At 42.0% G+C, this 27,994-nt stretch overlaps 1 protein-coding gene across 6 annotated transcripts in view; it reads left to right on the top strand.

Annotated features, from left to right (window-relative positions):
• The window catches only part of LYPLA1 (lysophospholipase 1), a 52,950-nt gene extending 45,659 nt beyond the window's left edge, over nt 1-7,291 (top strand). For 3 of the 6 annotated variants that reach the window (XM_030795123.1, XM_012508710.2, XM_030795124.1), the window contains 3 exons: nt 953-1,054; nt 2,502-2,678; nt 5,545-7,291. In XM_030795123.1, coding sequence (XP_030650983.1) covers nt 953-1,054; nt 2,502-2,678; nt 5,545-5,598 — 333 coding nt within the window. In that variant the 3' untranslated portion in view covers nt 5,599-7,291. The remainder of the gene's footprint in view (nt 1-952; nt 1,055-2,501; nt 2,679-5,544) is intronic. The other 3 variants (XM_012508684.2, XM_012508704.2, XM_003255963.2) reach the window with 3 other exon arrangements.
• The last annotated feature ends 20,703 nt before the right edge of the window (nt 7,292-27,994 follow it).

Here is a 27,994-nt window from a genome sequence, read left to right as displayed (position 1 = left end):
TTGCAGCCTATAGCTTTTCCAGCTCTTGAATTTACATGTTAAAGGTGTAGCCACACAGAGAGTGACTGGTAGTCATCGAATCCCATTTCCACAGTGCCAGGAGAAAACATCACTGCCTGGGATGTGAAAGGCTCTCGTGTACTCATGTGTTGCAGTAACCCATGGGCATGGTCAGAGTGATGGGGCTTCTGGATGCTGGCAGGAGTGCAGCTTCCAGAATGCAGGGTGTTGTGAGCTGGGTAGGCAGATACTCTGAAGGTGTCTGCTAAATAGTTCTTATTATCTTAAATTCTCATTTAGAAAGTAATACCAATTTAAGGGCCAGGCACGGTGGCTCACACCTGTAATCCCAACACTTTGGGAGGCTGAGGCGGGCAGATCACCTGAGGTTGGGAGTTTGAGACCAGCCTGACCAACACGGAGAAACCTCATCTCTACCAAAAATACAAAATTAGCCGGGTGTGGTGGTGCATGCCTGTAATCCCAGCTACTCGGGAGGCTGAGGCAGGAGAATCGCTTGAACTTGGGAGGCGGAGGTTGTGGTGAGCCGAGATAGCACCATTGCCCTCCAGCCTGGGCAACAAGAGTGAAACTCCATCTCAAAAAAAAAAAAAAAGAAAAAGTAATACCAATTTAAGACCAGATTGGATTTTATGCCTAAAACTCTGCAAAGGAGAAAATATAAATTCAGAATATTCCTAAGGCATGTTGTAAGTGCAGCAGTTTCCCATGGTACAAACTATGTCTCGTTGGAAAGGAAGTCTGTATGTTCTCTGATGTAGAGAACCGTGTCCTTTAGGACATGGTGGGGTGTGTTTGTATTTCCGCTATTTGCCTGATTGGTTTTGACACCAGCCACTGAGTTTGATTTTTTTTATGGATATCATTAGTAACAAGAAATGCTGTGGGCAAGCGTGTGTGTTCCACTGACTTTCCCTGCTTGTCTTTTCAGGGAGGAGCTTTATCTTTATATACTGCCCTTACCACGCAGCAGAAACTGGCAGGTGTCACTGCACTCAGTTGCTGGCTTCCACTTCGGGCTTCCTTTCCACAGGTAACTTGGTTGATGCATTCAACATGAGATTACTGAGCTAAAGGTAGCTAGTAGATAATGTTGGAGATAAAGTCATCTTATTTTTTTTTATTAATAAACTTTATTTTTTGGAGAAGTTTTAAATTCACAGCAAAACTGAGCAGAAGGTACAGAGTTACTGTCTACCTCCTGTCCCCACACGTGCACAGCCTCCCCACCATCAGCATCCCCACCTCCACAGCCATGTCTTTGCTGCAGTCGGTGATGCTGCACTGACACATCACCAAGTCCTCCACTTACAGCACTCATCCTTTTTTAAAAATAATTTTCTTAGACTTTTGTGATGTATTACTAGGCCTTATTTCTGTACGCTATACTGTCTGTATTGTGGAGTACATAGAATGGAATTAGAAAGAAACCTTATTGTCACAAATCTTATATTAGAAGGATTTGATACATTTTAGGATATATATGAAAATGAGGACTCTTTTTAACCTATAGAAATAATACTTATTTTTAGACAAGGTGCAGTGGCTCATGCCTATAATCCCAGCACTTTGGGAGGCTGAGGTGGGCAGATCACCTCAGGTCAGGAGTTCAAGACCAGCCTGGCCAACATGGTGAAACCCCATAGCTACTAAAAATACAAAAATTAGCTGGGTGTGGTGGTGCACACCTATAATCCCAGCTACTCAGGAGGCTGAGGCATGAGAATCACTTGAACCCAGGAGGTGAAGGTTGCAGTGAGCCATGATTGTGCCACTTCACTCCAGCCTGGGTAACAGAGCAAGACTGTCTTTAAAAACAAAAAAAAGATAGCTGAATAAAACAGCAACTCAAAATACCAAAACAACCAACCAAACAAACAAAAAAAAGCTGAAAATATAAAGATGGATTAAAATATAAATCTGCTTGGCTGGGCACGGTGGCTCACGCCTGTAATCCTAGCACTTTCGGAGACCGAGGCGGGTGGATCACAAGGTCAGGAGATTGAGACCATCCTGGGTAACACAGTGAAACCTTGTCTCTACTAAAAAATACAAAAAAATTAGCCACGAGTGGTGGCATGTGCCTGTAATCCCAGCTACTCGGGAGGCTGAGGCAGGAGAATTGCTTGAACCTGGGAGGCGGAGGTTGCAGTGAGCCAAGATCACGCCACTGCACTCCAGCCTGGGCAACAGAGCAAGACTCCGTCTCAAAAAAACTAAACGAAACAAAAAAAACATATATATGATCTGCTTCAAGGAACTCATTCATTGGGAAGATATATATTATAATATGAGGCAAGGTGATCATACATCCTATAGAAGTCAAAGGGATGTGGTGAGTATATGGATGGAGGAATTTTATTTTTTTGGCCAAATATAACTTCTAATATGTTATATATATGCATATTTATGTACAATTTTAAATGCCTGGCATAGTGTCCTATACTTTTACAAAAATACTATTCTTTTGCTTTTTGCAGGGTCCTATCGGTGGTGCTAATAGAGATATTTCTATTCTCCAGTGCCACGGGGATTGTGACCCTTTAGTTCCCCTGATGTTTGGTTCTCTTACGGTTGAAAAACTAAAAACATTGGTGAATCCAGCCAATGTGACCTTTAAAACCTATGAAGGTATGATGCACAGTTCGTGTCAACAGGTAGGTGTCTGGAAGCAGTGATCAGCGCCATATTTGTAACTTTTTTCGTGTGATATTTTCAAGAAAAGTAACATTTGAATGCTTGGGGATTTAAATGAGTTAATTCATATTGAGTCAGTTAGCAGGTCATTAGATGAGTGTGTATTCAACTTAATTCAACAAATATCTACTGATTGGCTATTATACACAGCATTGTACATAATTCAAAGGTGAATAATAAACATTCCGTTTCATTAAAATTTAAGATAAATTAAAATGTAATAGAAAGATGCATGTCTAAGTAACTGTATGGATAGCAGAATGTGATATACATTGTATTAGAAGCTTTAAAAAGTGCCCTTGGAAAATAACAAAAGGTGTCCTGAAAAACTGAGAAGAGATTTATTTTATCTTAGGAGGCACTGAGACCATGAGGAAACAGCTAGATTTTGAAAAATGGTGGGATTTTGATAGCAAATGTGCAGAGAAAAAACTATAGGACAGGAAAAGCAAGCCATTCAGTCTTAGGAAAAGCTGGGTGTGATAGGACGGAAGACACAGGAACAGAGACTCCTTGTGCTGAGAAGGGACTTGGTAGACTTACTCTCTAGGCAGCAGGAAGCCGTCAGTGTTTTTGGTTGAAGTGAGATGTGATCTGATCTACATTCTAGAGACAGGTGGTGCAGTAGGATTTAGAGATTAATTATATGGGGCCTGAGATTTCTAGCTCTGATGCCATCATAAAAAGTAGGTGCAAGAAACAGTTTTAGAGTAAAGGAAGGAGACAATACTGAGTTTAATGTATTGAGATTGATGTGCCCCCACAATATCAAAATAGGATATTGGAAATACTTGTCTGAAGTTCAAGCCTGGAAATGGAGATTTGAAATAATTACTAATATAATTGATCAATGAAGAATTATCTTGAGAAAGCATTATAAGAAAAAAAGCTCAGAGATAGAACTTTGGGGGACACATTAAAGTTTAGCCTAATGAGAAAAGGAGTTAGGTGTTGAGAGTATGGGAGGAGAGAATTTCAGAGTGGGAAGGAGATGTGGAAGGTGTTCCAGAGAAGGATTAAGGAGAAATAGGTTAGGAAGAAAGTACCCAATATTAAGCCACCTGTGACCTTGGATGTTTGGGTAGATAAAGCCAAAATGCAAAGGATTGTGTGAAGTGGATAGGGAAATGAGGAAGCAGAGGCAACATGTATAGACCTTTTTAAAAAGTTTTGGTAAAGAGGGAGAAGAGTAGGAAATCTGTCCTTCAATGGGATCAGAGAAAGACCTATGAGTGGAGGAAGGAGGAAGAAGATGCAGTAAAGAGAAGATAATTGATAGAGGCATTCTCAGAGGGATCATAGAATAGAATTAAGTCCTGAGATGTATAGTGCTTGCCTTAAAAGAGGAGAAAACCATTTTCAATCAAGATAGAAGAGGACGGGCCAGGTAAGGTGGCGGGCACCTGTAGTCCCAACTACTCTGGAGGCTGAGGCGAGAGGATCACTTGATCTCAGGAGGTTGCCGCTGCAGTGAGCCCTGTTGGCACCCTGCACTCCATCCTGAGTGACAGAGTGAGACCCTAAAAAAAAGAAAGAGAAAGGATGGATGAATATAAACAGGAGATGGAGAGAGAGAAGAGAGTGCTTGGGAGCTCATATTAGATGTGCTTATCTTTTCAGTCAAGTAGAAGGTGCGATCACTTGATAGAATGAAGGAGGCCGGAGGCCTGGATAGGTCTGGAGGCTTGAGAAGACCTAGAGTAAAAATTGATTCCTAGTGAGACAGTCACACTGACAGTTTTATAACTACTCAGCCTGGGTTACATAATTTAGGGACGGAGAAAGAGGTGGTAATATGATTTATCCAGAAAGACAAGGGTGCCTGGGAACCTAGGGTGTTCTCCTACTGATATAGAGTATTACAGTGTTGAATCCAGAAAAGAGAGGGCAGGGGAAGTCCTGGAACCCTTAATTTGTGCAAGAGGGACTGAAGGTCTCTAGAGCAGCTGTTTTCTTCATGGGCTTTGTATCACAAATACCCTGGAGCTTCGTAAAAGCTCCATAGATGAGTCTACGACGACTCTGGGCTGAATGAGGAGGAGCAGAAAATGAGGGGAAGTAGGATAGTGGGAGGTGATCTCACAGGAAACTCTTTGGGACTTCAGAATATTGTGAAATAGAACACTTTCATACCGGGACTCTCTTCTGAGTGACTAAATTACAAGGCTGAAGGTTAGCTGCATTGCTAATATTTGGCACCGTGAGGCTAAGTAAGGCCTTGAAATATAAGAGCTGATAGCAGGAAGTGAGTTTGAGGGAGGTGAGAAAACTGAGCCAAATGCGAGAGGCTAAGAGGAGAAAGTTTCTTCTATGGTAAATCTTTGGTGTATTAATGTTCATATCTTCCCAGGGACATCTTAGGTACATGCTCTCTATCAAATGGTTGGTTGTATGTAATTCTTTATGAAAGACACAACATAGTTAATGCTATGGATTTAGTGCATAATTCAGTTTGAAGAATGGTAGGAGCTCTGCTTTGTCACTCATACTCAGTTGTCAGTAATTGTTCATTTACTGAGACTTCTCAGTATAGGCACCATCGCTTCTAAACATCCCTGCGCCCCAGTGTCTTACATTGTTCCAGTATAGGAAGATGCAGAACTAGATACTGGATGGGAGCTGTCATTTCAGTGTACAATAATCATGATAGGAAATTTCTGAAATTTCTGTTGGAGCCTCATTTCTCTTTTGTCTTATTTAATTGTAGTAAAAATGTGATTTAACCTTAACTATGCATACCATAGATTTGATAAGTGGCATTTTAGTGGGAATTTAATTTCTGACTTACATAACTACCTACCTATTAAATTACTTTATTCCAAACAGGAAATGATGGATGTCAAGCAATTCATTGATAAACTCCTACCTCCAATTGATTGACGTCACTAAGAGGCCTTGTGTAGAAGTACACCAGCATCATTGTAGTAGAGTATAAACCTTTTCCCATGCCCAGTCTTCAAATTTCTAATGTTTGCAGTGTTAAAATGTTTTGCAAATACATGCCAGTGACACAGATCAAATAATGTCTCCTCATGAGAAATTTATGATCTTTTAAGTTTCTATACATGTATTCTTATAAGAAGACCCAGGATCTACTATATTAGAATAGATGAAGCAGGTAGCTTCTTTTTTCTCAAATGTAATTCAGCAAAATAATACAGTACTGCCACCAGATTTTTTATTACATCATTTGAAAATTAGCAGTATGCTTAATGAAAATTTGTTCAGGTATAAATGAGCAGTTAAGATATAAACAATTTATGCATGCTGTGACTTAGTCTATGGATTTATTCCAAAATTGCTTAGTCACCATGCAGTGTCTGTATTTTTATATATGTGTTCGTATATACATAATGATTGTAATACATAATAAGAATGAGGTCGTATTACATTATTCCTAATAATAGGGATAGTGCTGTTTATTGTCAAGAAAAAGTAAAATTGTTCTCTTCAATTAATGGCCCTTTTATTTTGGGACCAGGCTTTTATTTTCCCTGATATTATTTCTATGTAATACTCTTTTCTCTCAAGAAAAAAAAAAAGTTTGTTTTTTCTTTATTGTCCTTCATAGCAGACCAAGTATTGCCTCTCTGCCATAGACAGCTACTGTCAATACATGCTGTAATTTGACATTCTGGGTCACAGATATAAGGTATTTAAAATCTATTTATGCTTTATAGAGAAAGCAGACATTAAAACTTCATGCACTACTTATTTCAAATTCCTGTACCTTATCCAAATTTACACCTAGCTATTAGGATCTTCAACCCAGGTAACAGGAATAATTCTGTGGTTTTATTTTTCTGTAAACAACTGAAAGAATAATTAGATCATATTCTAGTATGTTCTGAAATACCTTTAAGACTGATCTTAAAAACTAACTTCTAAGATGATTTCATCTTCTCATAGCATAGAGTTTACTTTGTACACGTTTGAAACCATCTACTGTAGAAGATGAGGAATCTATTGTAATTTTTTGCTTTATTTTCATCTGCCAGTGGACTTATTTGAAATTTTCACTTTAGTCAAATTATTTTTTGTATTAGTTTTTCATGCAAACATAAAAATAGCAATCATTTTAAATTGTCAAAATTTCCAGATTACTGGTAAAAATTATTTGAAAACAAACTTATGGGTAATAAAGGCTAGTCAGAACCCTATACATAAAGTGTAGTTACCTTACAGATTAATATGTAGCAAAAATGTATGCTTGATATTTCTGAACTGTGTTAATTTTTCTGCTGTATTCCAGCTGACCAAAACAATATTAAGAATGCATCTTTATAAATGGGTGCTATTCAGTAATGGAAATAATTTAGTAATGGACTATATAGGATGTCAATAATGAAGCCATATGTTTATGTCTGGATTTAAAAATTTTAAACAATCATTTACTATGTCATTTTTCTTTACCTTGAAGAACATTAAACTGTTATTTCACTTCTACAAATCAGCAAGATATTATTTATGGCAAGAAATATTCCGTTGAAATGTGCTGTAACATGGGAAAATGTAAATGTTTTTCATGGTTTCTATCAATGTGAAATAAAATTTAATTCTGACTTTTCTGTGACTTTGAGTATTTTAATATTTGGAATGTTAACATTTGGAATGAATGTCTATAATGCAAAGGAGGAAAATAACAATGTACTTAAAAGAATATATATTCAGAGAGAGAAATTTTGATGTTGGTGTGGTTGACTTAGAATGGAACCAGGCATAAGAAATAATCTCATGTTATTCAGTTTTAATTGGCTAAAAAAAAATTTCCCAAATTTGGTTTTCAGTGTTTCTACCTATTTAAGAAGTTTTATTTGGTGTTTATCTTTTGTCTTTTTCTTAACTCTTTAATTTTTATTTTATTTTATTTTTTTTTGAGACGGAGTCCCATTCTGTCACCCAGGCTGGGGTGCAGTGGTGCGATCTCGGCTCACTGCAACCTCTGCCTCCCGGGTTCAAGTGATTCTCCTGCCTCAGCCTCCTAAGTAGCTGGGATTACAGGAGCCCACCACCATGCCCGGCTAATTTTTGTATTTTTAGTAGAGACAGGGTTTTGCCGTGTTGGCCAAGCTGGTCTCCAACTCCTGACCTCAGGTGATCCACCCGCCTCAGCCTCCCAAAGTGCTGGGATTATAGGCATGAGCCAGTGTGCCCAGTCTTTTTCTTTAATGTAGTATTCACTGGTTTTTTTAAATTAGTGTCATAAGTCAGTTATCCAAGTAGTTTTTCTCCTTTATTTCAACATTGACTTCTGACTTTTCCAAATATAGGAATTCCTTCTGTTCTGTTAAGCAGTCCTTCACTTTCTGCTTTTGGATACTTAAGTGACCACCTCACTTTTTTGTGATGCGGCTTGTTCAATTTTTGGATAGTTCTCGTGGTAAGAAAATTCTGGACCAAATATATTGTCTTTAACTTCAGTTCGTTTTATAAAAGGTTTATCTTTCACATCAGCACTGTATTTCATATGATAATCTTTAGTTCATGATCCTTTTAAAAATAATTTTGTTAACTACTAAATGTGGTCAGAGCTTGGTACTGACTGTTATGATCTAATTACCCATGGGTAACAATAGTTGTATGTATATGTAAATAGTTGGGTAATTTCCTACTATTGCAGCCACTCTTACTGCTGCATTTTGAAAGTATATATACTTTTAAACCCTCTTAACAAGTACCATTTTATTTTGTAGAAATTAATAAAAAATGAAAATGTAATTATTTAATATATGCTGGGCACTATACTAAGCATTTTATATCCTTTAAGTATATAGTCCTCTGATCAACCATCTTGATTTTACAGAAGAGGAAACTCTAGAGAGGGAAACTATTTACTTAGGATTCCAGAGCTATTAATGTGCAAGAGCCAGGATTCAAATTCATGTGCCTAACTTCACCGTCTTTACAACCTTGCTCTGTGCCCCAGTGGGGTAATTTAAATGCTTTGAAACACACAAATGATGTGTATTTCATATAATACAGGACACATGGAAATGCTGAGTAGAACTATGATACAAATCAGCTCACCATAAAGTACAATCTCCAGTGACCAGAGAGAACTAAAAGGAAACTAAAAACCCGCATGACACAGTTACTTTGGGGCTTAAGATGAGATAAGGTGTGTAAGTAATTTACCCTTATTTTTTTTATTTTAAAATATTTTTGTAGAGATGGGGTCTTAACTATGTTGCCCAGGCTGGTCTCGAACTCCTTGGCTCAAGTGATCTCACTGCAGCGTCCCAAAGTGCTGGGATTACAAACAGCCACCACGCCCAGCCAAGCCAGGACCCTTTTAAGGGCAGTGCACATAGGTGAACTAGGAAAAAAAAAATCTGGCCCCTTCCACCCCGCCACTCCCCAGCATAGGGAAGCGGAGGGAAACTTGCCTGTTTTGGTCTGGGCTGTGGACTGGGAGAGATGAAATCATCCCTCAAAACTTTTTCACCAGGAGTTTGTGTTCATGTGCATTTTGATTTTCAAGGTATATGCCATTTATGTGGTCTGTCAACACAGGAAGTTAAATATTAACGTCAAGAATCTCCCTGGACTGGCTTTACTCTCAGGCACCTGGAAGAAGCAAACAAATACTTTATGAAGAGTGACAGCCTCGGAATTTAAATTCTGAGGTTGCATAAATTTAACCTTGTCAAAAATGAGCTCAGAGCCCCCACATTTCAAATCATAAGAGGGAATGGTTTATCTACAACTGAATACCAGGTGACCCAAAAGATAAAAGGAAGGCTGGGCACGGTGGCTCCCTCACACCTGTAATACCAGCACTTTGGGAGGCCAAGGTGAGCGGATCACTTGAAGATAGGAGTTCGAGACCAGCCTGGTCAACATGGTAAAACCCCATCTCTACTAAACATGCAAAAATTAGCTGGGCGTGGTGGTGTGCACCTGTAATCCCAGCTACTCGGGAGGCTGAGGCAGGACAATCACTTGAACCTGGGAGGTGGAGGTTGCAGTGAGCCAAGATCATGCCACTGCACTCCAGCCTGGGTGACAGCAAGACTGTCTCAAAAAAAGCGGAAGAATAAGTGAAAAAGAGTAACAGTATAAAATGCAGATTTGAGGCCGGGTGTGGTGGCTCACGCCTGTAATCCCAGCACTTTGAGAGGCCAAGGAGAGTGGATCACTTGAGGTCAGGAGTTTGAGACCAGCCTAACCAAGGTGGTGAAACCCCGTCTCTACCAAAAATACAAAATTAGCTGGGAATGATAGCGCATGCCTGTAATCCCAGCTACTTGGGAGGCTGAGGCAGGTGAATTGCTTGAACCCAGGAGGCTGTAGTGAACCGGTTTTTCACCATTGCACTCCAGCCTGGGCAACAAAAGTAAACTTCGCCTAAAAAATAAATAGGGTCAGGTGCAGTGGCTCATGCCTGTTTTCCCAGCACTTTGGGAGACTGAGGCGGGTGGATCATGAGATCAGGAGTTCAAGACCAGCCTGGCCAGTAGGGTGAAACCCCGTCTCTACTAAAAATGCAAAAATTAGCCGGGTGTGGTGGCGCATGCCTGTAGTCCCAGCTACTCGGGAGGCTGAGGCAGGAGAATCATTTGAATCTGGGAGGCGGAGGTTGCAGTGAGCCGAGATCACACCACTGACTCCAGCCTGGGCGACAGAGCGAGACTCCGTCTCAAAAATAAAAAATGCAGATTTGAAAAAAGGTTCAAAAAATGGAAAACAGCGTTTTCAAATGAAAATTTTCAGCTGGGAGTGATGGCGCTTGCCAGTAATCCCAGCTATTCCAGAGGCTGAGCTGGAAGGATCCCTTGAGCCCAGGAGTGCGAGGCTGCATGGAACTATTATCACACACTCCAGCCTGGGCAACAGAGTGAGACCTTATCTCTGGACAAGTGTTATTTGTGACAGCACAATGTTTGATACAACCCAAATGTTGAATGAAAGTGGACCAGCTAAATAAACCATGAACATTTACACAATGGGATGTTAGGCAGCTATTAAAAAATAAGGTGCACTGAATTCGTTAGGAAAGGATTTAGGGTATGTTATTGGATGAAAAAATGTAAAAAACTGAAAGGGGTGGAGGAAATAAGACCATATACTTGATTTGGCTAGAATTTGCATTTAAACACTGAAATGATATTTGAAGAGTGTAATAAAAGTAGTTATATCTATAGAGCATGAATGGGGAAGAAATGAATAAAGATAGGGGTGGGAGAGAGGAATCCTGCCTTTGGGATGCATTGTTTATTCTAACACAGATTTAAAAATCTGAATACATAACAAAATTTACCATTTTAACTACTTTTACCTGTATGCTTCAGTAGCATTAAGTACATTCATATTATGCAACCATCACCACCATTCATCTCAAGAACTTCATCTTTCCAAACTGAAACCCTGTACCCACTCTTTAGATTTTAAATTGTGTTAACCTGTGACCTATAAAAAAGATTCAATGGCCAGGTGCGGTGGCTCACGCCTGTAATCCCAGCACTTTAGGAGACCGAGGTGGGCAGATCACCTGAGGTCAGAAGTTCGAGACCAGCCTGGCCAACATGGCAAAACCCTGTCTCTAAAAATACAAAAATTAGCCAGGTGTGGTGGCATGCGCTGGTAATCTCAGCTACTCAGAAGGCTGAGGCAGGATAATCACACGAATCCTGGGGGCAGATGTTGCAGTAAGCCAAGATTGTGCCACTGCACTCCAGCCTGGGCAACCAGATGAGAATCTGTAAAAAAAAAAAAAGAAAAAAGAAAAATGATTCAATGGATGAGTTAAAATATATTAGAGACAACAGATTTTAAAGGTAGTTCTGAGGAATTTACTCAAGGAAGCACAGCAAACGGGAGGGTGAGAGACTACAAAAATAAAGTAAAAAGGTCCAATACAGGCTTTAATAGAAGTTGCAGAAGGAGAGAACAGAATGGAGAGAACTATAAAGTGGCTCATATTTGCAGGGCGCGGTGGGTCACGCCTGTAATCCCAGCACTTTGGGAGGCCGAGGCGGGCGGATCACGAGGTCAGGAGTTCGAGACTATCTTGGCCAATATGGTGAAACCCCGTCTCTACTAAAAATACAAAAATTAGCTGGGTGTGGTGGCGCGTGCCTGTAGTCCCAGCCACTCCGGAGGCTGAGGCAGAAGAATCGCTTGACCCCAGGAGGCAGAGGCTGCAGTGAGCTGAGATCACGCCACTGCACTCCAGCCTGGGCGACAGAGTGAGACTCTGTCTCAAAAAAAAAAATAAAATGGCTGATATTTTTCCAGACTTCATGAAAGGTAAGAAACCCCAAATTCAGGAAGCAAAAAATGAGTTACTAACAGGATAAGTAAGTGAAATCTCCACCGAGACACATGATGGTGAAGAGCAAAACAGAACACCATAGAAAAAGAATTTCTTTTCTTTCTTTTTTTTTTTTTTTTTTTTTTTTTTGAGACTGAGTCTCACTCTGTCGCCCAGGCTGGAGTGCAGTGGCACGATCTTGGCTCACTGCAAGCTCCGCCTCCCGGGTTCACGCCATTCTCCTGCCTCAGCCTCCCGAGTAGCTGGGACTACAGGCGCCCGCCACAACGCCCGGCTAACTTTTTGTATTTTTAGTAGAGACGGTTTCACCATCTTAGCCAGGATGGTCTCGATCTCCTGACCTCATGATCTGCCCGCCTCGGCCTCTCAAAGTGCTGGGATTACAGGCGTGAGCCACTGCACCCAGCCAGAATTTGTTTTCTTTAGAGATGGGGTCTTGCTCTCTTGCCCAGGCTGGAGTGCAGTGGTATGATCATAGCTCACCGTAGCCTCGAATTTTGGAAGCTCAAGGAATCCTCCCACCTCAGCCTTCCAAGTAGCTGGGACTACAGGCATGTGCCACCACGCCCAGCTAATTTTAAAATTTTAATAGAAACATGGGGTCTCACTGTGTTGCCCAGGCTGGTCTTGAACTCCTGGCTCTGGCCTCAAACCATCCTCCTGTCTTGGCCTCCTAAAACCCTGGGATTAGAGACATAATCCACCACTCCTGGCCAGAAAAAGATCTTAATGGCAACCAGAGAAAAGGAAACTACTTAAACTGTCACATTTTTTTAAAAAATGGCAAAAACCTCAATTACTTTTGCACCAACCTAATATAAAAGTTGAGGAGATGTAAATGTGGAATTTTCTGACTGAAGGCAAAAGAAAACCATTTTTAAATACATAGTTTATAAGAAAATTACTACTGGCAGAACTTTTTAAAGGTGTTTGTTCTATCAGAAGAAGAAAAGTGAATGAGAGAAAAAGAGATTCAGAGAACTGGAAACAGTGATAAGCATTTGGGTAACTAAACAAGCACTGATGACTGTGTGAAATTAATAATGCTAATCTGGGGGCTAAAATACTGGATAAAGATAAAACACACGCAAAAATCAAGTGCATTTTATATACTAGCAATGAGCACATGGAAATCAAAATTTTAAATGCAATACCATTTTCTCTTGCTAAAAAATAGTACTGTGGGCTAGGTGCGGTGGCTCATGCCTGTAATCCCAGCACTTTGGGAGGCTGAGGCCAGGGGATCACCTGAGGTCAGGAGTTTGAGACCTGCCTGGCCGACGTGGTGAAACCCCGCGTCTACTAAAAATACAAAAATTAGCCGGGCATAGTAGTGGGCACCTGTAATCCCAGCTACTTGGGAGGCTGAGACAGGAGAATCACTTGAACCCGGGAGGCAGAGCTTGCAGTGAGCCAAGATCACGCCACTCTACTCCAGCCTGGGTGACAAGAGTGAGACTGTCTCAAAAAACAAACAAAAATCGTACTTTGGGATAAATCTAAAAAATCTTTTTATAGGAGTTGGAGGCAGAAAACTACAAAATGATGATGAAAGACATCAAAAAAGATCTGCATAAATGGATACATACACCATGTTCACAGATTAGAAGGTTCGATATAGTAAAGATGTTTATTCTGTCGACACTGATTACTAATTTAATGCAATTCCTATCAGAACCCCAGCAAAACTGTTGTAGTTATACACAAGATGATTCTAAAACATACAGAAATGCAAAGGAACTACAAAACTTTAATGTTAAAAAAGAAGGCCCAGGCGTGGTGGCTCACACCTGTAATCCCATCACTTTGGGAGGCCAAGGTGAGAGGTTGCTTGAGTCCAGGAGTTCAGACCAGCTGGGGCAACATAGTGAGATCCCATCTCTTATATTAAAAAATAATAATAATTAGAAAAAGAACATGGAGGGGGGTGGTCTCTGTACCAGATTTCAAGACTTACTAAATTGAGACAGTAATCAAAAAGGTATTGGCAGAAAGACACACAGATGAACGGAACAAAATAACACAGAAATAGTCTCCTCACACAAGTGCAGCCAACTGATTTGAAAAAGTTACAAAACAGTTCAATATGGCAGGGCGCGGTGGTTCACGCCTGTAATCCCAGTGCTTTGGGAGGCTAAGGTGGGTGGATCATGAGGTCAGGAGTTTGACACCAGCCTGGCCAACATAGTGAAACCCTGTTTCTACTAAAACTACAAAATAATTAGTCAGGTGTGGTGGCGGGCGCCTGTAATCCCAGCTATTCAGGAGGCTGAGGCAAGAGAATCACTTGAACCTGGGAAGCGGAGTTTGCAGTGAGCTGAAACCGCACCACTACACTCCAGCCTGGGTGACACAGTGAGACTCTGTCTCAAAACAAAAAACAAAAAAACAGTTCAATAGAGGAGGCATAGTCTTTTCAGAAATTGTGCTGGAGCAATTGGCTATCCATAGGCAAAAGAAAAAAAAAACACACGAAAAAATCTCCATCTAAGTCTTACACAGAAACTAGCCTAAAATGGATCATAGATTTAAATGTCAAATGTAAAGCTCTAAAACTTAGATAAGAAAACAGAAATCTTGGGGACCCAGGGCTTGAAATGTTTCCAAATATGACAGCAAAAATATACTCCTTGCAAGAAAAAAAATGAATTGGACTTCACTGAAATTAAAAACTTTTGCTGTTTTCAAAGACCCCGTTAAGAGGATGAGAAGACAGCTGAGAAGGGGAGGAAATATTTGTAAACTACATATCCTGACAAATGAGTAGCATTTAGAATATGTAAAGAGCTCTCAAAATTCAACAGTTAAAAAAAATCCAATTAGAAAATAGGCAAAAGACATGAAGAGATATTTTGCTGAGGAAGCTATAAGAATGGCAAGCACATGAAAAGATGATCAACATTACTAAGCCATTAGGGAAATGAAACAAAACCACAGGCCGGGCATCGTGGCCCATGCCTGTAATCCCACCACTCAGCACTTTGGGAGGCTGAGAGGGGGCCGGATTGTTTGAATCTAGGAGTTTGAGCCCAGCCAGGGCAACATGGTGAAACCCCGCCTCTATAAAAAAAACTACAAAAATTATCCAGCCATGGTGCCGCGTGCCTGTGTTCCCAGCTACTGTGAAGGCTGAGCTGGGAGAATCGCTTGAGCCCGGGAGGCAGAGGTTACTTACAGTGAGTTATGACCGCTGCCACTGCACTGTAGCCTGGATGACAAAGTGAGATCCTGTCTCAAAAAAAAAAGAAAAGTAAAATCACAATAAAATATCACTATATATGTATTAGAGAATATCTAAAATAAAAAGTAGTGACAATGCCAAATGCTGAAGAGGATGCAGAGAAATGGAATCTTTCATACCTTGCTGATGGGAATGTAAAATGGTATGGCCACTTTGAAAAAGTTTGGCAATTTATTTAAAATCTGACATATGCTGATATAACTTCACAATTGCATTCTTGGGCATTTATTCCAGAGAAACAAAAAGATATCTACACAAAAACCTGTACAGGATTATTTGTAACAATTTTATTCATCACAGCCAAAAACTAGAAACAAGCAAAAAGTCCTATGGCTGAAGAATGGTTAAACAAACTGGTGCATCAATACTATGGAATAGTACTTAGGAATAAACAAGAACGATGTACATAATGACTTGGATGAATCTCAAGGGCATTATTCTGTTTTTTTCCTTTCTTTTATTTAAGAGATGGGGTCTCACTCTGTCATCCAGGCCAGAGCGAGCACAGTGGCATGATCATGGCCCACTGCAGCCTCGAACTCCTGGGCTCAAGTGATCCTCCCACCTCAGCCTCCAGAGTAGCTGGGACTACAGGCACCCGCCACATGCCTGGCTAATTTTTAAATTGTTTTTTGTAGAGGTGGGGTCTGGCTTTGTTGCCCAGTCTGATCTCAAGCCCCTGGCTTCAGGCAATACTCCCACGTTGGCCTTCCAAAGTGTTGGGATTACAGGTGTGAGCCACCACATCCCACCTGAAGGGCCTTATTCTGAGTGAAAAAAGCCAATCTCCAAATGTCATGCACTGTATATAACTTTTTCAAAATAACTAAATTACAGAGATGGAAAATGGATTAGTAGTTGCCAGGGGCTAGAGATGGTGTGGGAGAGGGTAGTAGATGTGACTACAAGGGAATAGCATGACAATGATCTTTGTGGTGACAGAATAGTTCTATATTTGATTGCGGTGGCGGTTATATGAATCTACACATGATAAAATGATAGGGGACTATACACATATTTTTAAACGATGTCAGTGTCATGGTTGTGATATTGTACTATATGTATGATGTAACCATTGGAGGAAACTGGATGGAAGGGGACACAGGACCTCTATGCTTATCTTGACAATTCCCTGTGAACCTATAAATATTTCAAAATAAAAAGTTTTTTAAAATGTACAGTGGGAGGGCTGATAGAAGCTGAAATATTCTGTGGTTCTTCCATTTTTTGTGAGTAGATAATATTTATTCCTTTTAAAGCTAAGTGTTGACAGTGTAAGGCTAACTAAAAAAATGAGAATAAATAGATGTAAATTCCAAAGTAGTGGGGATGGGGATGTTTTTATTTATTTATTTATTTTGAGATGGAGTCTAGCTCTGTCACCCAGGCTGGAGTGCAGTGGCGCGATCTCGGCTCACTGCAACCTCCGCCTCCTAGGTTCAAGCCATTCTCCTGCCTCAGCCTCCTGAGTAGCTGGGATTACAGGTGCCTGCCACCACGCCCAACTAATTTTTGTATTTTTAGTAGAGACAGGGTTTCACTGTGGTGGCCAGGTTGGTCTCGAACTCCTGACCTCGTGATTACTGCCCACTTCATTCTTCCAAAGGGCTGTGACTATAAGCGTGAGCCACTGTGCCCGACTGAGGGGATGAAATTTTTGTCTCTATTAAAAAAAAAAAAAAAAAGACGAGAAAGGAGAAATAATGCATATAAAACATAGAACGAGACATTTCATGCTATGATACATACAAATCCAAAAATAACAGTTATTTCCACTGTGATGAACTAAATTTGTCAGTAAATGACAGAAGCTAGGCCGAACAAAAGAATGATCTAAAGCTACGCGCACACACACACACACACACAGACACACACACACACATTTTGGTTTTTGAGACAGGGTCTCACTCTGTTACCCAGCCTAGAGTGTAGTGATGTGATCACAGCTCACTGCAGCCTTGAACTGGGCTGAGCCAATCCTCCTGCCTCCGCCTCCCAAGTAACCAGGACTACAGGTGTGCACCACCATGCCCAGCTAATTTTTAAAATTTATTTTTATTGTTTTGTAGAGAGGGTTTTAGTATGTCACCCAGGCTGGTCTCTAACTCTTGGCCTCAAGCCATCCTCCCACCTCAGCCACCCAAGTGCTGAGACTACAGGTGTGAGCCACCACACCTGGCTGAAAGCTGTATTTTCATTACAAGCAATATCAAACACATAGGGCACAGACAGTTTGAAAGGGATGGGAAATTATAACAAGCAAATACTACCTGAAGTAAGCTGGCTTGGCTACATTTGTATGAGGTGAAATAGACTTTAAGGCAACAAACATACATCCACACAAAAACTTGTACACGAATGTTCATAGAAGCATTATTCATAGGAGCCACAATGCAGAAATCACCCAGATGTTCATAACCAACAAGTGGATAAATAAGACGTGGCATAGCCATAAAATAGTATTCAGTAATAAAAAAGAATGCTGGCCAAGTGCGGTGACTCACGCCTGTAATCCCAGCTCTTTGGGAGGCAGAGGCAGGTGGATTACCTGAGGTCAGAGTTCGAGACCAGCCTGGCCAATGTGGTAAAACCCTATCTCTACTAATAATACAAAAATTAGCCAGGTGTGGTGGTGCACACCTGTAATCCCAGCTACTCAGAGACTGAGGCAGGAGAATTGCTTGAACCCGGGAGGCAGAGATTGCAGTGAGCCGAGACTGCCATTGCACTCCAGCCTGGGCAACAAGAAAGAAACTCCATCTCAAAAAAAAGCAAAAAACAAAAAACAAAAATTAGCCGGGCATGGTGGCACACACCTTTAATCCCAGCTAATCCTAACCACTCAAGAGGCTGAGGCAGGAGAATCGCTTAAGCCTGGGAAGCAGAGGTTGCAGTGAGCTGAGACTGTGTCACCGCACTCCAGTCTGGGTGGCAGAGCAAGACTTCGTCTCAAAAAAAAAAAAAAAAAGAAAAAGAAAAACAATAATTACCCACGCTCAGGTATTCCTTTACAGCAATGCAAAATGGATTAATACATTGTCTCTGAAAAAGATTTGTAAAAACTTCACTGGGTGTGTGGTGCATGTCTATAGTCCCAGCTACTCAAGAGGCTGAGATGGGAGGATCACTTGATCACTTGAACCCAGTAGTTTGAGGCTGCAGTGAGTCATGATTATGCCACTTCATGTTGGCCTGGGCAACAGTGTAAGACATAGACTTTTTTTTTTTTTTGAGATGGAGTCTCACTTTGTCACCCAGCCTGGAGTGCAATGGCACAATCTTAGCTTACTGCAACCTCTGCCTCCCAGGTTCAAGTGATTCTCCCACCTCCGGAGTAGCTGGAATTACAGGCACCCGCCATCATGCCCAGCTAATTTTGGTATTTTTATGGAGATGGGGTTTCACCATGTTGGCCAGGCTGGTCTTCAACTCCTGACCTTAGGTGATCCTCCTACCTCGGCCTCCCAAAGTGCTGGGATTACAGGCATGAGCCACCACGCCCAGCCGAGACCCAGACTCTTGAAAAAAACTCCCTGACTTTGATGAAAGACATAAATCTACACATCAAAGAAGCTCAATGAACTCCAAGTAGAATAAACTTGAATATATTCACACCAATCCAATTATAATCTAACTGTAGTAAGACAGAAAGATTATTGATAGCAGCAAGAGCAAAAGAACTCATCACATCCAAGTGTTTCAATGAGATTAACAGCCAATTTTGCAGCAGAAACCACAGAAGCTAGGAAGTAGTGGGATGATACTATTTAAAATGCTGAAAGAAAAAATACCTGTCAATGAACAATTCTGTATCCAACAAAACTATCCTTTACTTGAGCCCAAAGTTTGAGACCAGCCTGGGCAACATGACAAAAATACAAAAATTAGCATGGTGGAATGCACCTGTAGTTGCAGCTACTCCAAGGAAGGAGGGTGGCTCAAGACTTGGATTTTGAGGCTATAGTGCACAATCACACCTGTGAATAACCACCGCACTCCAGTCTGGGCAATGCAGCAAGACTTCTTTTTTGATGACTGGCTGGATATCACAGGCGGTTTGAGACCTGGATTTTGAGGCTATAGTGCACAACCACACCTGGGAATAACCACTGCACTCCAGCCTGGGCAACGAGCAAGACTCCTTGCTCAGTGACCTTGGCTGGATGCCCGTGGGTGCCCTTAGACAAGTGACCAAAACTGAGAGGGCTCCAATGGATGTGGAGTAGGAGGCAGCAGGCCCGGGGCAGCCAGAAGTGGGGAGAAGCCTCTGCTGAAGCCAGTTGGTGGGGGTTCATGGCCCCCACAGCATGTGGCAGACCCATATGCTCCCTCCTGTGAACACAGAGCCTTAAGAATCTAGTTTAAATAGGCTGGGCGCAGTGGCTCATGTCTGTAATTCTAGCACTTTTGAGAGGCCAAGGCAGGTAGATCACTAGAGGTCAGAAGTTTGAGACCAACCTGGCCAACATGGTGAAACCCCATCTCTACTAAAAGTACAAAAATTAGCCGAGCATGGTGGTGGGCGCCTGTAATCCCAGCTACTCGGGAGGCTATGGCAGGAGAATTGCTTGAACCCAGGAGGCAGAGGTTGCAGTGAGCTGAGACTGTGGCATTGCACTCCAGCCTGGGCGACAAGAGCAAAACTCCATCTCAAAAAAAAAAAAAAAAAAAAAAAGGAAAAAAAAAGAATCTAGTTTAAATAATCCCAACTTAGCTTCAGCAGTATCCAAATGCTGTGCTCCTATTCAATTTCATCCTTCCATCCTCATGTAGTTGTTGGTACAAATGAAATCTTTACACAATGTATGCCCATTAACATAGATTTATAACATGCTTCTATGCACTTGTGTTTTAAATGGGAAATTCAGCGCATAATAGGATTAAAGTATGCAACTGAAAGAGATTGGTAAAATAAAAATTTAAAAAAGAGATACAACTATATGTCTTGAAGAGACTCATTTTAGATCCAAGACAAATATATTGAATGTAAAAGGATGGAAAAAGGTGTTCCATGAAAACGGTAACTAAAAGAGAGCTGAGATGGATATACTAGTATAAAAATAGAGTGCAAGTAGGCTGGGCGCGGTGGCTCATGCCTGTAATCTCAGCACTTTGGGAGGCTGAGGCAGGTGGATCACGAGGTCAGGAGATTGAGACCATCCCGGCCAACACGGTGAAATCCCGTCTCTACTAAAAATACAAAAAAAATTAGCCGGGCGTGGTGGCGGGCACCTGTAGTCCCAGCTACTGGGGAGGCTGAGGCAGGAGAATGGCGTGAACCTGGGAGGTGGAGCCTGCAGTGAACTGAGACCGTGCCACTGCACCCCAGCCTGGGCGACAGAGCGAGACTCTGTCTAAAAAAAAAAAAAAAAGAAGAGTGCAAGTCAAAATTTGCTACAATTTGCTACAAAAGAACATTATATATGGATAAAAGGGTTAAACCATCAAGAAGATATAACAATCATAAACATGTCCATACCGTATAACAGAGCCCCCACATATATGAAGCAAGAACTGACATAGTTTAAGGGTGAAATAGGTGGTTCTATAATAATAATTAGAAAATTAAAAATACACCTCTTTGGCCAGGCGTGGTGGCTCATGCCTGTAATCCCAGCACTTTGGGAGGCCGAAGCAGGTAGATCACCTGAGGTTGGGAGTTCGAGACCAGCCTGACCAACACGGAAAAACCCTGTCTCTACTAAAAATACAAAATTAGCTGGGTGTGTTGGCCTGTAATCCCAGCTACTCGGGAAGCTGAGGCAGGAGAATTGCTTGAACCCGGGAGGTGGAGGTTGCAGTGAGCCAAGATCACGCCATTGCACTCCAGCCTGGGCAACAAGAGCGAAACTCCATCTCAAAAAAAATAAATAAATAAAAATAAAAATAAAAATAAAAATAAAAAAATAACCCCACGACTTTTATTAATGGATAGAACAGTTAGAGGATCAGTAGGAAATACAGAACTTAAACAACATTATAAACCAACTAGACATAATACATACAGTACACTCCACCCATAAGAATGCATATTTTTCCGAAATGCACATGGAACATTCTCCAGAATTGGTCATTTGTTAGACAAATTAAATGTCTCAATTTTTTTATTTTCAATTTTTTGGCAGAGTCTTGCTCTGTCACCCAGGCTGGAGTGCAATGGCGGGTTCTCGACTCAGTGCAACCTCCACCCCCTGGGTTAGATGATTCTCATGTCTTAGCCTCCCAACTAGCTGGGACTACAGGCGCACCACCATGCATGGCTAATTTTTGTATTAGTAGAGACAGGGTTTTGCTACGTTGGTTGGCCAGGCTGGTCTCAAACTCCTGACCTCAAGTGATCTGCTCGCCTCAGCCTCCCAAACTGCTGGGATTACAGGCATGAGCCACTGCACCTGGCCTCAATAAATTTTTGTTTTTATTATTCATTTATTTGTTTGTTTATTTTTTCTTGAGACAGAATCTCGCTCTTGTTGCCCAGGCTGGAGGGCAATGGCGCGATCTTGGCTCACTGCAACCTCCGCCTCCCAGGTTCAAGCGATTTTACTGCCTCAGCCTCCTGAGTAGCTGGGATTACAGGCACCCACCACCACGACCGGCTAATTTTTAGTATTTTTAGTAGAGACGGAGTTTCACCATGTTGGCCAGGCTGGTCTCGAACTCCTGACCTCAAGTGATCCACCCGCCTTGGCCTCCCAAAGTGCTGGGATTACAGGCATGAGCCACAGCGCCCAGCCTTGTTTTTTTTCATTTATTTATTTTGAGACAGGGGTCTCGCTCTGTCGTCCAGGCTGGAGTGTAGTGGCACAATCATAGCTCACTGCAACCTCTGTCTCCCAGACTCAAGTGATCCTCCCACCTTAGCCTCCCCAGTAGCTGGGAGTACAGGTACGTGCCACCATGCCTGGCTATTTTTTTTTTTTTAATTTTTAGTAGAGGTGAGATCTCACTATGTTGCCTCCCTATGGTGGTTGATCTTGAACTCCTGAGCTCAAGCAGTCCTCCCACCTCAGCCTTCCAAAATGCTGGGATTACAGGTGTGAGCCACCATGCCCGGCCAAAGAATTTTTAAAAATCATAATCATACAAAGTATTTCTTTAACTATAATGTGATGAAGCTAGATATAAATAACAAAAGGAAAAAAGTAATTTCACAATTATGTTGAAATAATACATTCACACAATTTCAAAAAGAAATCAGAAAATAGAACAATATTTTGAGGCAAATGAAAACAAAGCTATGATATACCAAAATTTATGAAATGCAGTGAAAACAGTGCTCAGAGGGAAATTTATAGCTCAAAAAGAATAATCTCCACCAGGCGTGGTGGCTCAAAAAAAAAAGAAGAAAAATCTGACATTAATTACCTAACTTTATGGCTTAAGGAATTGGAAAAAGAGAAGAAAAGTAAACTCCAAAATGTCAGAAGGAAATAATAAAGATTAATTAGAGACAAAAGAAAAGATTAGGGCAGGGAACCGTGGCTTATCCCTGTAATCCCAGCACTTTGGGAGGCCAAGGTGGGAGGATCTCTTGAGCCCAAGACACTGAGGCTGTAGTGAGGTATGATTGTGCCACTGCACTCCAGCCTGAGTGACAGAGCAAAACCCTGTCTCAATAAAATAAAAATTAATAAAAGATAATATAATATAAATAAATAACAATAAAATACCAAGAATAATTTTAGCCAATGAGGTGAATTTAGCCAAGAGTTGCACACTGAAAACTATGTTATATTGCTTAAAGAAATTAAAATAGAGCTAAATAAATGGAAAGATATCCCATTGTAATGAATTGATAGACTTAATATTGTTAAAATGGCAATGGTCAATCTTCATGACCTTGGATTTGCAACTCTTTCTGAGATTTGACACCAAAAGCAAAAGTAACAAAAGCAATATACGAATTGGACTTCGGTAAAATATAAGTTTATGCATGAAAGGTCAATATCAAGAGACTGAAAAGAGGCTGGGCAAGGTGGCTTACATCTGGAATCCCAGCACTTTGGAAGGCTGAGGCGGGAGGATTGCTTGAGTTCAGGAGTTTGAGACCGGCCGGGGCAACACAGTAAGACCTTCTCTCTACAAATAATCCAGAATTAGCTGGGCATGGTGGTGTGTGCCTGTAGTCCCAGCTACTCAGGAGGCAGAGGCAAGAGAACTGCTTGAGCCCAAAAAGTGGAGGCTGCAATGAGCCATGATCACACCACAGGACTCAGCTTGGGCGACTGTGAGACCCTGTCTCAAAAAAAAAAAGACTGAAAAGATAACCCACAAAATGGGAAGGGAAACAATGATTGCAAAGCATATTTATCTCACGGCTCTAGAGTCCAGAATTATATAAGAACATTTACAACTTAACAACATAAACACAACTCAGTTAAAAACTGGGCAAAAGACTAGAATAGACATTTCTCTAAAGAAACCATAGAAGGCTGGGGGAGGTGGCTCATACCTGTAATCCCAGCACTTTGAGAGGCCGAGGTAGGTGCATCACCTTAGGTCAGGAAGTTCCAGACCAGCCTGGCCAACATGGTGAAACTCCATCTCTACTAAAAGTGCGAAAATTAGCCAGGGGTGTTGGTGCTCCCCAGTAATCCCAGCTACTCGGGAGGCTGAGGTGGGAGAATTGCTTGAACCCGGGAGGTGGAGGCTACAGTGAGCTGAGATTGTGACACTGTAATTCAGCCTGGACAACAGAGTGAGACCCCATCTCAAAAAAATAAAAAGGCCGGGCGCAGTGGCTCACGCTTGTAATCCCAGCACTTTGGGAGGCCGAGGCGGGCGAATCACAAGGTCAGGAGATCGAGACCACGGTGAAACCCCGTCTCTACTAAAAATACAAAAAATTAGCCGGGCGTGGTGGCGCGCACCTGTAGTCCCAGCTACTCGGAGAGGCTGAGGCAGGAGAATGGCGTGAATCCAGGAGGCGGAGCTTGCAGTGAGCCAAGATTGCGCCACTGCACTCCAGCCTGGACGACAGAGCGAGACCCCATCTCAAAAAAAAAAAAAAAAAAAACCATAGAAATGGCCAACAAGCACATGAAAATATGCTTAACATATTAGGAAAATGCAAATCAAAGCCACAATGAGATACCATTTCATACCTCATCGGATAATTAGAATTCTAAAAATGAACTAAACAGGCTGGGCACAGTGTCTCACTCCTGTAATCTCAGCACTTTGGGAGGCCAAGGTGGGCGGATCACCTGAGGTCAGGAGTTCAAGACCAGCCTGGCCAACACGGTGAAACCCCATCTCTACTAAAAATACAAAACATTAGCTAGGCATAGTGGCAGCTACTCTGGAGGCTGGGGCAGGAGAATCGCTTGAATCCGGGAGGTGGAGGTTCCAGTGAGCTGAGATCACGCTATTGCACTCCAGCCTGGGCAACAAGAGCAAAACACCGTATCAAAAAAATAAAAATAAAAATAAAGGACAAAAACAATTGTTGACAAAGATGCAGAGAAGTTCGAGCCCTACAACGTTTCCGATGGGTATGTAAAAATGGTGCAGCTGCTGTGGAAAACAGATGGACAGTTCCTCGACTTTAAATGTAGAATTACCATGAAATTCAACAATTCTACTCCTAGGTTCACACCCAAAAGAACTGAAAACATGTGTTCCCACAAAACTTTGTACAGGCATGTTCACAGCTACACTATTCACAAGAGTGAAAATGTGGAGTAGTGAAAGGTGGGTGGAAACAATGCTTATGTCCATCATGTGATGAATGAATTTTAAAAGTGTTACCTATATGCGATGCATATTATTCAGCCATAAAAATGAATGAAGTACTGATACGACTACAACACAAGTGAACCTTGAAAACAGCTAAGTGAAAGAAGTCAGTCAGAAAAGGTCACATATTCTAGGATTCTATTTATTAAATATATAAAATGTTCAGAATATTCAAGACTATAGAGACAGCCAATCAGTAGTTGCCAAGGGTTTAGGCGAGAAAGGAATCAGGAGTGACTGCTTAACTGATACTGGGTTTCTTTTTGAGGTGATGAACATTTTTGGAAAACTTTTGGGAACTGTTAAGTGGCGATGGTGGCGCTATATTGTTATCATTAGAAATGCCACTGAATTGTACACTTTTTTATTTTATATTTACTTATTTATTTATTTTTGAGACGGAGCCTTGCTCTGTCGCCCAGGCTGGAGTGCAGTGGCGCAATCTCAGCTCACTGCAACCTCTACCTCCTGGGTTTAAGCGATTCTCCTGCCTCAGCCTCCCGAGTAGCTGGGATTACAGGCGCCCGCCACCAGGACTGGCTAATTTTTGTATCTTTAGTAGAGACAGGGTTTCACTATGTTGGCCAGGCTGTTCTCGAACTCCTGCCTTCAGGTGATCTGCCCACCTCGGCCTCCCAAAGTGCTGGGATTACAGGCATGAGGCACTGCGCCCCACCAGAGATCTTTATTTTTAAACACAGGTGTCTACAGCTATACATTTCCATCTGAGTGTTGCCTTTGCACACTGGGTATGCACACACCAGGCCTTTACACTTTAAAATAGCTAAAACAGGCCAGGTGCGGTGGCTCACACCTGCAATCCCAGCACTTTGGGAGGCCGAGGTGGGCAGATCACCTGAAGTCAGGAGTTTGAGAACACCCTGCCTAACATAGTAAAATCCCATCTCTACTAAAAATACAAAAATTACCATGGCGTGGTGGTGGGCACCTGTAATCCTAGCTACTTGGGAGGCTGAGGCAGGAGAATTGCCTGAACCTGGGAAGCAAAGTTGCAGTGAGCTGAAATCACACCACTGCACTCCAGCCTCCTAGGTCGAGACTCCGTCTAAAAAAAAAATAAAAAAAAAAATAAAATGAATTAAAATCTAAAAAAAAAGTTAAAAATGGTCTTAGACAAGGTAGCATGAAAAAAGAAGAAAAGTAGTTAAAAGGATAAATTTCGTGTTATGTGTATTTTACAGTAAAAAAAAATCAACTGATTCTTTGGGGAAAAAAGAAAAATGACAGAATTATTAGAATAAAAGTACAAATCCACATCATAAAGGGAAATTTTTACATACTCATTAATTGAGGCATGAAACAGACAGCAAACAGGGATGTAAATATTGCAACATTTTCTGTAGAAAACAATTTTTTTCTGTGTGTTCTTTTTTAGAACACATAGATATGGATAAAAATTGACAAGATAGGCCAGGCGCAGTGGCTTACACCTGTAACCCCAGCACTTTGGAAAGCCGACGTGGGTGGATCACCTGAGGCCAGGAGTTTGAGATCGGCCTGGCCAACGTGGTGAAACCTCGTCTCTACTAAAAATACAAAAAATTAGCCGGGCGTGCTGGTGGGCGCCTGTAGTCTCAGCTACTCAGGAGACTGAGGCAGGAGAATCGCTTGAACCCGGGAGGCGGAGGTTGCAGTGAGCCAGCCGAGATGGAACCACTGCACTCCAGCCCGGTCAGTAAGAGCAAAACTCCGTCTCAAAAAAAAAAAAAAAAAAATTGACAAGATAAATCTCAACAAATACTACAATTTAAGCTGGAAATCAATAATAGATAATATAAAAAAGGAAACGAAATAGGGAAACGATCCCAATACTTCTCCCCCAAATGAGTGAGTCATAACCAGGAAAAATCTGTCATCTCAGTATAGAAAGAACATTATTAGGCGATGTATTTTGATGAACGATAGTTACGTGGTGTGGGAGTTATACCTGCAAATAGCATGAGTTGGTAGTGAAGGGTTTGAATGGGGACAGACTTTTTGGAGGAGCCTGCATTCTCCACTATGAACCCTGTCACAACTTAAGTCACCTTCCTCTCTGATCCTCAGAAGCTGGTGGGATGCCTTGTGTAATTTCTGACCAGAAGGTTTCTGTCAACTGTTTTTCAACTATTCAAACTGCCATGCCCAAGACTGGGTCTTAGTACTCCAGGAGCTCACAAACGATTTCACCTTTATTTATTTTTTATTTTTTTTGAGACGGAGTCTCGCTCTTGTCGCCCAGGCTAGAGTGCAATGGCAGTCTCCGCTCACCGCAACTTCCGCCTCCCGGGTTCAAGCGATTCTCCTGCCTCAGCCTCCCGAGTGGCTGGGATTACAGGCCACGATGCCCGGCTAATTTTGTATTTTTAGCAGTGACGATGTTTCTCCATGTTGGTCAGGCTGGTCTCGAACTCCTCACCTTAGGTGATCCGCCCGCGTCGGCCTCCCAAAATTCTGGGATTACAGGCGTGAGCCACAGCGCCCGGCACTTTGGGAGGCCGAGGCGGGTGGATCACTAGGTCAAGAGATCAAGACCATCCTGGCCAACATGGTGAAACCCTGTCTCTACTAAAAATACAAAAAATTAGCCGGGCGTGGTGGCGGGCGCCTGTAGTCCCAGCTACTCGGGAGGCTAAGGCAGGAGAATCGCTTGAACCCGGGGGGCGGAGGTTGCAGTGAGCCGAGATCGCGCCACTGCACTCCAGCCTCGCGACAGAGCGAGGCTCCGTCCCCCCCAAAAAAAGAACTCTTAAAACGAGTAACTCCGTAACCTAATTTAGAGGACGCGGGTTCCATTTTTCCCCGTAGCAGTCTCCTATGGAGAAAGTGCTTGGCTTCCCACGGACTTTAAAACCTGCCAAAGTTCCATGCTCGGAATCTGCCACCGTTTGGAGCTACTTGGGCCTCCGCGGGTTCTAAAACTCCGGGCTGTCCCGAGGCAACACCGGGCCGAAAACCCGCCCTGCGCGGGGGCGGGGACAGAGGTGAACGCGCAGCAAAACCCGGCGCCTTCTACGACCCTC

The sequence above is a fragment of the Nomascus leucogenys genome, chromosome 16, assembly GCF_006542625.1.
Source record: "Nomascus leucogenys isolate Asia chromosome 16, Asia_NLE_v1, whole genome shotgun sequence".
Lineage (NCBI taxonomy): Eukaryota > Metazoa > Chordata > Mammalia > Primates > Hylobatidae > Nomascus > Nomascus leucogenys.
The sequence above is the reverse complement of the archived record's forward strand: the minus strand, read 5'-3'. Positions and strand labels throughout refer to the sequence as shown.